The sequence below is a fragment of the Mastomys coucha genome, unplaced genomic scaffold (genome assembly GCF_008632895.1).
Source record: "Mastomys coucha isolate ucsf_1 unplaced genomic scaffold, UCSF_Mcou_1 pScaffold21, whole genome shotgun sequence".
Taxonomy (NCBI): Eukaryota; Metazoa; Chordata; class Mammalia; order Rodentia; family Muridae; genus Mastomys; species Mastomys coucha.
Window position 1 is genome coordinate 90,120,843 of NW_022196904.1, and position 16,114 is coordinate 90,136,956.

The window sequence follows — 16,114 nt, forward strand, 5'->3', positions numbered from 1 at the left end:
TGGGCTTACTTAGAGGCCTATCACAGTTAGATAATGTAACACTGGCTTTTAAAAGAATTGCTTCTTTCTTTGCCTCTGTTTTTAAGACATAATTATTTTAAAATTATAGTCCATAACATGTATAAATAAGCTTTGTGAATTAGATTATTTTAACATATCTTTAGCCAAAATTATATATTAATCAATGCCCATATATGGCATTGAAAGAACAGAAACACAGACTGTTCTCTTATGAACCTATGAGCATAGAACACTGTTGCAATAGTAATGAAACAAGATTACACTGCTATCATGCTCATTGATTCAACAAAAGTAAATCTTAAATTTTGAAAGTTGAGATTTTTATGAGCTTTAGTGAGTATTTCATATAACACTAGAAATGTTTGTATATAACAGGGTGTCCAGAAATTTACCCGTTTGTGTTCCACATTGACTTTTAAAGAAGGCCAGTGACAATAGAATGCAAATTTTGTACTGAGTGACCTACCATTATCTTGTGATTTTTGTTTAGACTTTGATACCTTTTGGAGCATCAAAATTTGGAATTATTTATTGGCTTTTGTATTTAGGAATGTCCTTAGTTTGGAAGATAGAGAAGTTACAGAACTCAGAGTTTACCATCTTTTTGGAATTAAGACCAATTCCAGTGAACAACAGTTTAAAAAAAATAGGATAGTTAAGACTTATGTATGAAGTGTTTAAAGCCTGAGTCAGAAAACAAGCTACAGAGATTTGATAAAGACTGATGTCATCAGAGCATTTCTTTTTTTGGGGGGAGGGGTGTTGGTTTTTGAGACAGGGCTTTTCTGTATAGCCTTGCCTGTCCTGGAACTCACTCTGTAAACCAGGCTGGCCTTGAACTCAGAAATCCGCCTGCCTCTGCCTCCCAAGTGCTGGGATTAAAGGCGTGTGCCACCACCGCCCGGCAGCAGAGCATTTCTTTTTTCTTTTTTCTTTTTTTTTTAATGTTTAGAAGATTTTTTTATTAGATATTTTCTTTATTTACATGTCATTTCTTTATTTACATGATTTTTCTTTTCCCAGTTTCCCCTCCCAGGAACAAACAAACAAACGAAAACAACAAGAACAAACCCCTGTTGGCTCCCTCCTCCCCATGCTTGCCACCCCACCCTCTCTCACTTATTGGCCCTGGCATTCCCCTACATTGGGGCACGGAACCTTCACAGGACCAAGGACCTCTTCTCCCATTGATGATTGATTTTGCAATCCTCTACTATACACATGCTGCCAGAACAATCAGTCCTACCATGTATACTCCTTGTGGTTGAGTCACTAGGAGCTCTGAGGGTACTAGTTAGTTCATATTGTTGTTCGTCCTAGGGGGCTGCAAACCCTGAAGAGCATTTCTTAAAAATGGTTCTAGAAGGTAGAATGATATTAGAAGAAATCCCAATCATTGTTTATACTGGTACACTTCAACTCCCATAGTCACAAAATAATAGATGGCGTAACTTTAATATTAAAATCAAATGGGAAATAAAAATAGAGATCTTCTTATGGATTTACAGTATGCAAACAGTTCAGCTGAGGGGAAAGAGATATGGGGATCAAGTTTTAAGTAAAAGAAATAGATAAAATAAAGCCTGTGGTTAGTATGCAGGCTCTGTATTGCTGGTGTGAATCAGCCTTCAGGAGTCTGTGTTGCTGATACAGGATGGTAACTGATGGGTGAGGTATATTCTCGTTTGTTTGAATTACTAAAGAAGGAAGGGTAGTGGCCGTGCTCCCAGGCACACTTATAAAGCCTTATTGTAAGAGGCATTTTAAGCGAACAGTGACTGAATATTTACTAAATGCCAGACACTTGGCAGGAGCTTTATTCTCATTCATTATTGACTAAAACAACCTAGTGATAGAAATATAATTACTTTTATTCTATATAATAAGTCAGCTCTTAAAGTAAACTTTAGGATTGGAGACCTTGAAAGATGTGGTTTGTCTTTCAGGAACTCACAGAAGGTAGCCACTATGAACAGTTGTTGAATTGGGAAGTTATAGGGGTACATATGACAGAACAATCTCGGCTTACAGCATTTTGTCTTAAGGAATGTGCAAGACTTTGCCAGGCAGACAGCTTGGTGAAAGGAATCTGAGCAGAAGTAACATGTTGAAGGTGTGGAGCACAGGAGAATACAGTATTGGGTAGCAGTAAAAAGTTCATGACGGCTAGTGTGAAATCCGTAGGTTGCAGGGTAAACCTAGCAGTGGGTGTGGAGAATACATAAGTATCATAAAAGGCTTCGAATACCATGCCTAGGAGGTTGTATTTTTATTCCGAAGGTAACAGAGACATTGAAGAATGTCAGTAGAGAAGGTAATGATTAACTCCATGATTACAGTATAAGGTAAAGTGGCACAAAAATGTCCAAAGCATCGAGCTTCAGAGTTCCTAATTTATCTTCATTTGAATCATGGAAGTTATAGTAAAAATGAGGTTATTGGGAACATTTCAGAGGTTTCTAAGAGCATGAAGCCAGAGGACTTACAGTTGGTTTGGTTTTAGGGTTTGCCAGGTTTATTCTCAAGCAAAATATAGACAGCTTCCTTTGTATCTAAACTAGTTCTTGGCACAGAAGACACTTGATAAATATTTACTGACTGACTAAAAATAGTTGGAGGGGAGGGAGAGTATACAGTAACTCCCAGGACTTTCTCTTTTCACTGTTTCATATTATTTTCTTCCCTTAACATAGTAATATGATATCCATTTTTTTTTTATAACCAGTAGTTCTGTCTGTAAACACAGACTTAGTCATCCAACTTACAGAAAAAGCCAGTGTTGCTTCTTGAAACAGTCCTTCTGGTCATCCAGCTCAAGTCACCCTAACTTTATTTTCTGTGTGACCACTTCACTGAATGTCCTTCCAGACTTTCCCTTTTCCACGGCTTCCATGATATTGCCACATTCCTTGTAGAATGTGCCTGGAGTTACTGCATCCAGCATGTTAGGGACTCTGAGCCTTATCAGCACCATCACTTCCCAGAAGCAGAACCTCCTTCCTTCCTTTTCCAGAACCTCTTTTTCCATCAGCATTTTCTAAGCTTGCTCTTGAGCTCCCAACTGCTCTGATGTTAGTATAAGGTCTACTCCTAGAAATTTTAATTTAGGTAATTTGAGAGGCTGGTGAAGGTACTCTGGAAGAGACAATAGAGAGATCAGAACTGAGAGTAAGAATGGCAATTTCCAACTTAAGAAATTTAATTTTTTTTATATTATAATCTAATTACATCATTTCCCCTTTCCTTTTCATCTCTCCAAACCTTCCCGTAATACCCTTCCATTATCTCTTTCAATTTATGGCCTCTTTTTTAAATTAATTATTGTTACATGTATATATGTATATGTACATACACATATTCCTAAATACATGAACACAGCTGATTTATATAGGTGTTTCTAGGACTGACCATTTAGTATTGGATAACCAGTTGATATGCTCTTCCCTAGGGAAGATTATTTGTCCTGCTCTCAGCATGCCTTAATTGCACAGTATTCTTTGTAGGGTTGAGGCGTTGTGGGCTTTCTGTCTGACCACTTGTCTATTGGTGTTGTCCTTGTTCAGCTTATGTTTAAATGGTCACGTTGGAGGACTTATGGGTGTAGCTTCTGACGTTCCTAGGAGACACTCTTTCATGGGAAACTCTATGACCTCTCTTCTTTAAAATCTTCCGCCCCTTATTTTTAGCCTTAGGTGCTGAGTGTTTTGTAGAAGTATTTATTGGGAATGGAATTGCCAATTTTTATTTGTTTATTTGAAGCCTATTTGGTTTTAGTAATTTCAGCTTCCTGTTTAATTTTGTTAATTGATAGTTGGGTTTAGCTTAAAAATTTTTATCAAAGTAATATATGATTATTATTAGTTAAATAGTATAGAAGAGTATAAACAGTACAGAGTCTAGCCTCTTTTTTTTCTAAGTTATTGTCCTCTCACATTCTATCCCCTGGAGTAATTGCTGTAAGAGGTATGTTGGCTTTCTGCTTATACATTTTTTCCTGTGTAATTTATTCATGATTTATTCATACAGTTTTATTCTTTTTAACAGGGCTAGAGTTCTTGTATGTTACTGTAGACATCTTTCTGCCAGAAAATGTGCATATACCTTCACACATGCACAAAATCTACTTTACACACTCTTTCATGGGATTCTCCATTTGTTTTAATATCTTAGTAAGGATGAGCCATGTCATTCATTTCCATGTTGGTAATTAATGACTGTTGTAAGTAATGCTTTAGTGAATAAGTCTCCAGTGCTCATAAATGCACCTTTGTACACTGTGAAAGTATAACTATGTCTGTGGGGTAAATTATTGAGAAGGAAATTCTGGGTAAAGGTTTGGTCTTTGCAGGTAGGTTTTCACTGTCAGTGTTCCTCAAAGTTTTTTCCTTAGCTTTCTAGAGATTTTCTTCACCAATCCTGGCTTTAAATATTGTCTATGGAGGTTGGAGAGATGGCTCAGTGATTAGAGCACTGGCTGCCCTGGGTTCACTTCCTAGCACCCACATGTCAGCTCACAGCTATCTGTAACCAAAGTCCCATGGAATCCAGTGCCCTCTTTTCATGTGCTACAGACAAAACACCCACATCAACTAAAGAAGTAAATATTGTCTGTAGGTTGACACTAACATCTTTATTAGAAAATATATTTCAGCTTAGAAAGTAAAAAGTCAGCTGTCTTTATGTTTCATCTTCTCTTTTCTGGAATGTTAGGTAGCTGCTTCTCTCTGCCCATGATTGCTCCCTTTTACAATTCCATTTGCTACAGTGCAACAAAACATCTTTACCTTTTCATCATGACTGTCTTCGTGTCTTTGTAAAATAGGCCTTCCACTATGCAGCTGCTTGAAAATCTTTTGTTTTTATCCTTGCCAACAAAAGAAATTTCCATTTTAATTTATGATATTCAAAGCCATGAAGAGGCCTATCTGCAAATGACCTGTGTCTTCTCATCTGCGTCTGCTTTCCCTTTTGTCTTTGGTTCTCTAACTCTGGAGAGCCTCCACTACAGTTTTGCTGCAGTTTTTATCACAGCTCAGCCAGACTGCAAGTTGGTCTTCTCCCTCGACTTATAATGGTCTCCTTTCCTCTGCTAGGAACAGTAAGTAATACATGAAGGTTTACAATGTTACAACACTCCCTACTCCTTATTATCCCCTACTGTAAGTTAATCTTGTGAATTTACCATGTGCTTGGAGATTATACTTCTAGGCATAGAGAAGATCAATGGTTTTGTTTTTTATTTTATATTAATTAATTATTTTTCTTTTACTGCAAATAAATTTACTTACTCATATAATATATCCTGATTATACTTTCCTCTCCCTCTATCTCCCCAGGTCTTCCCCACCTCCCCTCCCCTCCAGATCCACTCCCTTTCTGTCTCTCACTAGAAAAGAACAGGCTTCTAAGAGATAACAGCCAAACATGATAAAATAAAATATAATAAGATGAAGCAAAAACTTTCATATTGAAAATTGGACATGGCAGCCCAACAGGAAAAGAGTCCTAAGACCAGACTCACTTGTTCTCACAGTCAGGAGTCCCATAAAAATACTAAGCTAATAACTATAATATATGCACGTAGGACTTGATGTAGGCCTTGTGCTTTCTGCTTTAGTGTCTGAGCTCATATACACCTTGCTTAGTTGACCTTGTTCTGGTGTCTTCCATCACCTCTGGCTCTTAGAATCTTTCTGTCTCCTCTTTTGTGTGATTCTCTGAGTACTGAGGGGAAGGATTTGATAGAAAATTAGACTCTCTCTCTCTTCACATAATTTCTAGCAGTGTGTCTCTGCATCTGTTCATATCTGTTGCCAGAGGAAGCCTCTCTGATGATTGGACAAGGAAGGCACTGATCTATGAGTATAGAAGAACATCATTAGGAATCATTGTGTTTATTATTTATTTATTTATTTTTTGCTTTTTCGAGGTATTTATTATTTTTTAGATCAGTAGTGTTTGGTTTTACTTGAGGTCTCTGTGCTATCTAGTCTCTGGTTCTTGGTTCCCAAACAGTATTGAGTATGAGTTCTTGTGGAGTAGGCCTTAAGTCAAATCAGACATTGGTTGGCTACTCCCATAAATTCTGTGCTATCATTGCCCTGACATATTTTGCAGGCAGGACAGATGTAGGTCAAAGGTTTTGTGACTGGGTTGGTGTCCATGTTTCTCTTTTGGTACCCTGCAGAGTACCTTCCCACACCAAAGAGACTAGAATGTAAGGGTATAGGCTCCATGTCTGCTCCAGTTTGACTTCTCCATCTTCAGTGAGTCGTGGGTATTATTCCCAGCAGTGGGACCCTGCTATCAGTTTCTGGAGAACAACTTTTTTCTTAGCAACAGTCCGGGTTGTTTGGGAATTTCCATAGGATCCACTTGACTAACAACTCAGTCGAATGCAACATAATTCCATCACTAGAAGCCTCGCCTGATGACAAGAGATGGCCAGATGAAACTCTGTATTCCCATTACTAGGAGACCTCATTCGGATCACCTTCCTAAATTCCAGGAAGTTTCTACTGTACTAGGTTTTCACAACATCCCCAAAATGCCCCCTAGTTTTAGTTTCTTTTTGCTTTTTTCTTTTCTTTTTTTTTTGCTTTTTTCCAGACAGGGTTTCTCTGTATAGCCTTAGCTGTCCTGGAACTCACTTTGTAGACCAGGCTAGCCTTGAACTCAGAGATCCACCTGTCTCTGCCTCCCAAGTGCTGGGATTAAATGCGTGTGCCACCACCACCCGGCTGGCCCTTTCTCCTGATACTCTCTCTTTCTCCATCTCCTTCTTCCTTAGTCCCCCATCTCATACCCACTCATCTCCAGTCCACCTGTAAAATTTATTCTATATCCCCCTCCCAGAGAGATTTCTGTGTACCCCACCCCTTGCTCCCTGCAGAACTTTCCTGCTTTTCTTTTTGGGTCTACCTAACCTCTTTGAGTCTATAAACTGTAGCTTGATTATCATTTACTTAATGGCTAATATCCCTTATAAGCGAATACATATTATATTTATCTTTCTGGGTCTGGGTTACCTCACTTGGTATGATTTTTTTTCTAAGTCCATCCATTTGCCCGCAAATTTCATGATCTTTTTTAACAGCTGAGTAATATTCAATTGTATAAATATAATTTCACTGTTCTCGCCCCAATAACATACAAAATACTCTTATATTCTTTACTCGGGTCTTTCAGTGCCAATATCTATTGTATGGTAAGTATTGTAACAAGGAAGTTGATACTGGCTGGCAATATTAAGTTTTCCTCAGTTTTACAATGCTTAGATTGAAGTAGTCACTATGGATTGTTGGGACAGGGCAGAGGCAGGGGTCAATTAGGAAACTTACATTAGTCCAGGCAAAAAGTGATAGTGGCTTGCAACAGATGGGGGTAATGCAGGAGATTGCTAGTAATCAGATTCTGTTATATTTTCTAAGTTCAAGCAAACAAGATTCCTTGATAAAAAAAAAACCTCTTGTTGGAATTGAGAGAAAAAAGAATCAATGTTTCTGTAGCCATCCATGAGATTATTAAATATATTGCCAGAACAGAATCTAGGAAAATCAAAAATTTGTTCTTGGGCATGTTATGTATCCAAGGCCTATAAATATTTAATGTATATTAGATAAGTAGTTGAAGGTTAGAGAAGCTGTCTGGAAAGGACTTAAAAGTTCAAGAATTTTCAGTATAGTGACAGTATTTAATGCATGAACCTGGATCAATGAATATGAAGAAAAACTGGATGGACTTTGGGACACCCCATCATTGACTGATCTGGAAGAGAAAAAGAATCAGCAAAAGAGAGTGAAGGTACCTAGTGAGGTAGAGCCAACCAAAGAGAGCAGTGCCATGGATGCTTGCTATTTTTACCTGTACATTAGTAAGTTGGGGCAAGAAAGTGTGAAAAGTAATTGGAGGGGGTGTTTCTATTGCCCCTTATGTTTCTTAAATAAGTGACACCGAGACCTAGTGTATTTTTTAAAAGCTTCAGGCACTAAGCTGGACAGGTTCTGAATTATTCTAACCTGACTATGCTAGTTGGCCTACTTCCCAGCCAACTCTGCAGCCACCTGTCCTATTACCTGCCATCTTGATCTCCCCCAGCCTCCTCCTTCATCCTTATGGCAACTCCTGAACCTACCGGGAAACCCACTTTCTCTCCCTCAAGGCATAGAATTCTGCCTTCTCCTCTACTGCCCAGCCAATAGGCTGATGAGCTTTTTGTTACCCAATCAGAAGATGATAGAGAACAGTATTTTACAAAATACTGACTTAGGAAATCCTTCACAATAATGACAATAAAATATGGACTGCACCCAGATATCCAGGTACAGAAATCAGCATTTGAAGGCACAGTACACCAAAACATTTCCCCAAAATGCTACATGATTACATTACTTGAGCCAGGCATGTTGGTGCATCCTTATAATTCCCAGCACTCTGAGGCTGAGGCCAGAGTATTGCGGCAAGTATGAGGTTGGGTTGATCTTCATAGTGAATTTTGGGCTAGCCAGGGCTATAGAATGAGACCCTGTCTCAAAATATCAAACAAACAAACAAGCAAACAAACAGATCTAGGACTTAAGCCCAAGTGTCTGGCCGGTATCTAAATTCTATGCCTTTCATAACAGGGACCTCATTGTCCAAGGTATGTTTGCTATTAGAAATCTAGTAATTTCAAAGCATGTTTTATAGTGAAAAGGCCTGTTATTATTGAGCATTTCATATGATATGTGTATATATTCATTCCTTAATTCCTTCTTCTATTTTTATTGTTATTAATATCTTTTTGTCTCTCCTGGAGCTCACTCTGTAGACCAGGCTGGCCTCGAACTCAGAAATCTGCCTGCCTCTACCTCCCAAGTGCTGGGATTAAAGGCATGCACCACCACTGCCCGGCTTCTGTTTTTAATCTAATACATACTATTCTGTTTTGCAACACAGTTGTCTACAAGCACATCACCCTGCTTCTTTCATGGAGTTTTCACTTTATAGGAAAATTAATTTTCCATAATTAAGCAGTTTTATAGAAAAAAACCCTTGTTTTTAGCTGGGAGGTGGTAGTGTACACCTTTAATCCCAGCACTTGGGAGGCAGTGGCTGGTGGATTTCTGCATTTAAGGCCAGCCTAGTCTCCCGAGCAAGTTCCAGGACAGGCAGAGCTACACAGAGAAACCCTGAAGTTTTTTTTTTTTTTCCTCAGCGCAGAGGAAAAATATCTGTTATTTGTCTGCATGGTAGTTTATGAGCCTATCAGTTATCAGGCACTGAGGCCATGGAAGACACCAATTTTTCTATATTAAGTCCACTCATGAGTTTATGCTTATGTAATACAGTGAATCTTAAAAAGAAGCAAGTGATATATTTCTACCTAAATAGATGCTCATATCTAAACCAGGTGAGTATATTATATGGAGTAACACCTAAGACTCACTGGTTAAAGATCGTAGTTTATCAAGTTTTTCATTTGTTCTTGGATTATTTTAGATTGGCTTTTTGAGACAGTGTCTTATGTGGCTATGGCTGACTAGAAACTTGCTATCTAGGCCAGGCTGACCTCACACTAGCTTGGGTTTTTTTCTTTTTCTATCTCAATACTATCATCTGTTTATATTTTATATATTGTATAATCTTGTCATTGTCATAGAAAATTTATTTTAGATATGAGGGAAATTCAGAAAGTAAAATTAAATCTATCAGTTTTAGTGTATGTCATTGAAGTGCCATTCATTCTTATAAGTTATAAAAGATGCTTATAATGGAAGAAAATTCTAAAACTGACTAAAGCTTTTGGTAAATTAGAAAAAAATTGTTTGAAAAGGAAGTTGGCTAAAAAAAAAAGAAGTAAAAGATGACTAATTGACTTTGCCAAGAGGTTCTCAGTACAGTGTCAGGAGGGATGTGAGGTTTGCCTGGAGCAACTCCAGAGCAGTGTGATGCTCGCCCGGCATGCCACAGCAGAGACAGATGCCTAGCACCACCACTGGCTTCTTTCTGAGACAGAGGAGGTGTCTGAGGCACATAGTAGTTTTGTACAGTTTTTCCAGCTGAATAGGCTTACATAAAGGCAGTGTAGTTGAAAGAGAATGTGCTTTAGAGGTGTCTAGCCTTCATCTTTATTTCAGTGCTGGCACATTCTTGAGTGACCTAGTTATCCTCTAAGTCTGAGCCTTAGTCACTTTATCTGTAAAATGGGAAATTACCCATAATGAAGGAATATCATTTGTTCATAACATTGAAAGTCCACATCACTCACTCATTTTATAGTTTCATTTTGTCTCAAACTGTAATGTTGATGTTCCTTCTACTCCATTATTAATAACAGACAACTAAAATCCCTTACTACAACTAAAATCCCTTGTTCTTCCTTGCCTAATACTTGTCTATCCCTCTTTGAATTTAGGAGTATGTATCCTGTTTGGAAATCTTTTCTCGAGGGAACAATGCAGGTAGCCCAGTCTCGGATCAATATATGTGAAAACTATAAAAACTTCATTTCTGAACCTGCAAGAGCAGTAAGAAGCTTAAAAGAACAGCAACTAAAACGGGTATTGTTTCTGTTTTCTTTCTTCTGTTATATGTATTTTAATATTTATAATCAGTAAGATTATGCTAAGTTACATTTAAAATCTAGGACTTTTAAACGTATTCACAAATGTTCCTGGGTAGCATTTTACCAGGATTTTTCAACATGTGCCTTTTTTGTTTGTTTTATTTTGTCTTTTTGAGACAGGATGTCTCTGTTTAACTCTGGCCGTTCTGAAAATTGCTCTGTAGACCAGGCTGGCCTCGAACTTACAGAAATCCACCTGCCTCTGTCTACTGAGTGCTGGGACTAAAGGTGTGTGCCACCGCTGCACACCTTCATGTGCTTTTTAACTGAAACATTTTGTTAGCTGATAAAGTAGAGTATAATTTAAATTTGTAGAAATTTGGAATGCTCAATAAATACTTCTTAGGAATAAGACATATTCCTAAGACATGCCAGACACCACTTATGCTAGGGTTGGTGGTACACACTTTTAATTCTAGCACTTTGGAAAGAGAACAGATGTTGTGAGTTCAAGGGCAACCTGGTCTATGTAGCAAGTTCTAGGCCAAATAGGCTTATAGAGTAAGAACACTTACATAGCTCAAGTAAATATAGATACATAGTTTTACAATATGGTTTGATGTGTGTTAAAGTATTTACATTCTTATCCCATTAAGCCTTAGAAAAGTTTTCATTAATTAGTCTTATTTTCAAGTTGGGCCATTTTGGGAAATGAAAGAAACTGACACATTTTCCCTAATATACTAGTAACTTTAATTTTTGAAAGCTTAGTGTATTGGGAATGGTGATACACACCTTTAAACCCAGCATTTGAGATACATAGGCACATGGATCTTTACAAGTTTGAGACCAGCCTGGTATACATAATGAGTTCCAGGCCAGCCAAAGCTACATAATAAGATTCTGTCTCACATGTTACCACTAAAAAAGACCAGTGATTAGTTAAAGAATAGCTGGATATGGTGATGCATACATACTATTCAGGAAGCCAAAGCAGGAACATTGCAAATTTAAGGCCTGTCTAGACTACAAAGCCAGTTGAAGAATGATCTATCAAATATGAAAAATATTTTGTCTAAAAAAGATTAATTATATACACATAAGTAAATATTTTCAAAGAACTTGTTTCTTTGATTCAATTAAAAATTGATAGGAAAAAGTCATTGTTGAATTTCATTTTTATGAAAGTTTGCTGTTAAAGGAAATGTTTAATATGTAACTACTATGTGTCAGAGTAGTTGCTTTGTTGCTTTTACATTGGTTTGTAAATGTCACCTGTTGAGGTAGTTATATTATTACTTTAACCTCTGTATTATTAATGAGAAAGTAAGATTAATGGGATTTATAGTCCTGAAATCATGTAACTAACATCTGGAAATATTGAGATGTAGCCCATGTTGCCTTCCCACAAAGCTCAGGTCCTCGATACACTGTCGTAGCTTAGATCCCTTTTCCCTGAGCTATCAAAGCCTCTCTCTCACGTTTTCTCATTCTGGCTAGTTTAATTTCTTTTTAACCTGAAATAAAATTGCATTAGATTCTCAGGGGGAAATTAGATGCTTAAAGTGTGTCTTTTTTTTTTTTTTTTTTTTTTTTTTTTTTGTAAATTAAGTTACCATAATACCTGATAACGTTCTTTATTAGAAATTACCACTTCAAAAAATAAGTATTTATTTAAGGAGATAGCATTTCAGGGATCATATATTTGGTTTCAATTTTATTTGGATTTTCAGAAATTAAAAAAAAAACAAACCTCATTCTGTATGCCAAAAATGATTTCAGTAGCACGAAGTCAATATTAAATATTTATATGTGTCCATATAAAGTTTTAATTTTTCTAGAACACTCATCTAATATCATTTGGCTTAAATACATTTGTGTAAGAATACCTGTGGCTTATGTTTGCCATAGATGCTCAATTTTAGAGGAAGCATGGTGAACAAAGCATATGACTGCTACCAATGATTCTAATTAGAGGAAATTGTGGTTCATGTGTTTGTGCGTGCTTGGGGGTTCGGGGGAGGAAAGTATGTGATTCTATAGAAGGAGCATTGGAAGGCAGAAGCAGAGAATTTATTCTAATGTCCTATCCTGGAGGAAATACCGCATTTCCAGTTGCCAGTATATTTGCCAAGTCTAACTCAGTTAACAACAAGTTCCATTTTTTCTCAATAGTATAATGTTTTAAAAGAATATAATTACTTTTTGTTATTTTCTCTTCAATTATTGGAATAGTCTCAGATCTGAATCTAAACAATATTCCCAGGCAAGGAAAATTTGATGAGAGTGACAAATCTCTGTCCTGTGAATTACCTTTGGAGGGTCTGGGATGTCTCTGCCAAAGAGAGTGGAGTTTGGCAAGCAGACAAAATTCTGTTCCTTGTCCCATTGGGGTCTGGGTTGGGATTTTTTCAGGCTTGGTTTATTTCATTTACTCCTGTGTAGTATTACAGATTAAACACAGGGACTTGTATGTTCTAGGAAATCTTTCTACTATTGAGCCATATTCAATTTGATTTGATTTGATTAAATATATTACTTATAATTCTACTACATGAACATTCTGGCCACTTTTTATTACTGGACATCTTTTCTTGATTTCCATCATGTGAGACCCAGGAATCAAGCTCAGTAATTTGGGCCTACTGTGTACTGGATGTTATGAATAAAAACTTTGGAAGGTCTGGAATGTCTCTTCCAAAGAGAGTGGAGTTTGACAAGCAGACAAAATTCTGTTCCTTGTCCCATTAGGGTCTGGGTTGAGACTTTTTCAGGCATAGTTTATTTCACGTACTTCTGTGGATGCTTTCCAGCTTTCTGTGCTGACAAAGCTTGAATTGTACCCTTTGTCCTTTCAGAGCATGTGGCTACTCTGACCCTCTGGTCCCTTAAACATGTTAAAATTTATGTTTATCTTTGGTTTGAGACAAGATCTCACTGTATACCTCTAGCTGGAACTTACTATTGACCAAGCTAGCCTTGATTTTGTGGCAGTTGTCTGTCTCCGCCTGCAGTTGCCAAGATTACAGGCATGCACCATGCCCCAGCTTGTCTGTGGCATTTTAAAGTTCATATTCTGGGGTCTGGAGAGTTTGCTCAGTGATTTCGAGTACTTGTTGCTCTTGGAGAGGATCTGGGTTTGATTCACTATGTGATCCCTTTGTAGTGGTTCACAATCATCCATAACTTCCAGTTCCTAGGGATATGATGTCCTCGTATGACCTCCACAGGCAGCAAGCATGTATAAGATGCACATACATATAGACCTGCATAAAATAAAATAAATAGATCTAATATAAGAAACTTAAGTTCATGTTCTTATTAAATTTTTCTCTGTTTTGTCTGGTTTAAAAAATAATACTTAGTGATAAAGAAGACATACTGTAATAATTAAGTTCCTGTGAATATATGTGTGTGTGTATATATATATATACATACAAATATATATATGTACATAATAAAATGTATACAGAAATTATAGCTAGGCAGGAGGCAGAGGCAGGTGGATCTTTGAGTTTAAGGCCAGTCTGATCTATAGAATGAGTTCCAGGACAGCCAGTCCTACACAGAGAAAAACCCCATCTTGGAAAACAAAAACAAAAAAAGATATTGTCTTGGCAATAAAACCATACCCTTTCTGTGTTATTGTTGTTGCTGGTGTTTTGTTTTGTCATACAATCCAGGGCCACCTGAAACTTTGTATGTAACTGAGGCTCAATTTCTGTCTACTGGGATTATAGGCATGTGCCACCATATCCTACCCAGATGTTTTTGTTTTGTTTTGGTTTGGTTTTTGTTTGTTTGTTTGTTTGTTTGTTTGTTTGTTCATGTTTTAAGACAGGGTGTCTCTATATAGCTTTGACTGTCCTGGAACTCACTTTGTAGACCAGGCTGACTTCGAACTCACAGAGATCTACCTGCTTCTGCCTCCTAAGTGCTGGGATTAAAAGCATGTATCACCATGTCTGGTTATTTTTTATTACATGCTGACATTTGCTTATAAATCAGAACAAGAACAATAGTAACCTAAAAATTTTTGCTATTCATGTTACTTACCCATATCTTTCTTTTTATAGTAGGATGTACTTACCATCCTTGAAATAATTGTAAAAGTAGCTCAGTGGCAAAGTATATATGCACAGTTTACAGGGCCTTCAGTTTGGACATAAAGAATTGATTGGGACTCAATATTTCCTAGCAACTTAGAATTTTTAAACTGCCGCTATATCCAATGTATTCTTAACTGATTTTCATAACAATATACATAGGAATATATTGTATTTTATAAATGCTGAAAATAAAGCCAAAATATTTAAAAGTTAGATAGTAAATAGCAGAAACAGGAATATGAATATACTCCTTCTTAAATTCTAACTTGATATAATTTATAAATTAATCAAGTTTAATATTTATACAGATTTATAGAAAAATAGGTACAAGTTCTTCTCATAGGAGACTTCATTTTTTAAAAGATTTATTTATTTATTTATTTATTTATTTATTTAATGTGTATGAGTGCACTGTAGCTGTACAGGTGGCCGTGAGCTCCCGCCCCACTCGCTCCAACCCCGCTCGCTCCAGCATAATACACTGTAGCTGTCTTCAGACACACCAGAAGAGGGCATAAGATCTCATTATGGGTGATTGTGAACCACCACGTGGTTGCTGGGATCCGAACTCAGGACCTTCAGAAGAGCAGTCAGTGCTCTTACCTGCTGAGCCATCTTGCCAGCCCCGAGACATCCATGTTTTAAAAAAACATTTTATGTTCAACCATGTATATGTATGTCAGTGTGCACACATGAGTGTAGCAAGTGCCTGCAGAGGCCTAAAGGGTGTTGGGTTCCCTGTAGCTGGAGTCATAGGTGTTACACAATGTGCAGTTCAGGTGCTGAAAACGAATCGAGGGTCCTGTTCAATAGTAGTACACTGAGCCATCTCTGCAGCTCCCGAAGTAGACTTTCTAGTGATCTTACCCCTACAATCTTCTTAATGCTTAAAACAGACTTTATATTAAGAGTGAAGAAATAACAAAATTGATTTGTTCTTTTGCTTTTATTGTCAAGATATTTGCAATAGCATGCGTCTTTTCATGGCTGCTTTTCCTAGCCTTTCCTTAATGTCAGCAGCAGCATTGGGGTTATTGCCAAAGAGTGCTGGGTAGGCAAACTGTAACAGTGCTGGTATAGTGCTTGAGATGGGAGTACCAGCTGCTCACCACATTTTAATTTGCAACTGAAGGACAATAAACTGCTGATTTTTCTCCTGATTTTTTCCTCCTGAAGACATATTGTACAGTCCTAAGAATGAACTCATTTTCTGTAAGCCTAAAAACTAAAATTTTAATAATTGCATTTTTGTATTTTACAGTGTGTGGATCAGTTGACAAAGATCCAAACAGAATTACAAGAAACTGTGAAAGATTTAGTGAAAGGCAAAAAGAAGTACTTTGAGACTGAGCAGATGGCTCATGCAGTAAGAGAGAAAGCTGACATCGAAGCAAAGTAGGTATTTTAGCATTTCTAAGAAAATGGCTGTGTAAATAAA

General features: G+C 37.2%; 1 protein-coding gene across 2 annotated transcripts in view; it reads left to right on the top strand.

Annotated features, from left to right (window-relative positions):
* Nucleotides 1–16,114, top strand: part of Fchsd2 (FCH and double SH3 domains 2) — a 184,679-nt gene that overhangs the window by 72,401 nt on the left and 96,164 nt on the right. For both annotated transcript variants that reach the window (XM_031387572.1, XM_031387573.1), the window contains exons 5-6: nt 10,418–10,562; nt 15,938–16,071. In XM_031387572.1, coding sequence (XP_031243432.1) covers nt 10,418–10,562; nt 15,938–16,071 — 279 coding nt within the window. The remainder of the gene's footprint in view (nt 1–10,417; nt 10,563–15,937; nt 16,072–16,114) is intronic.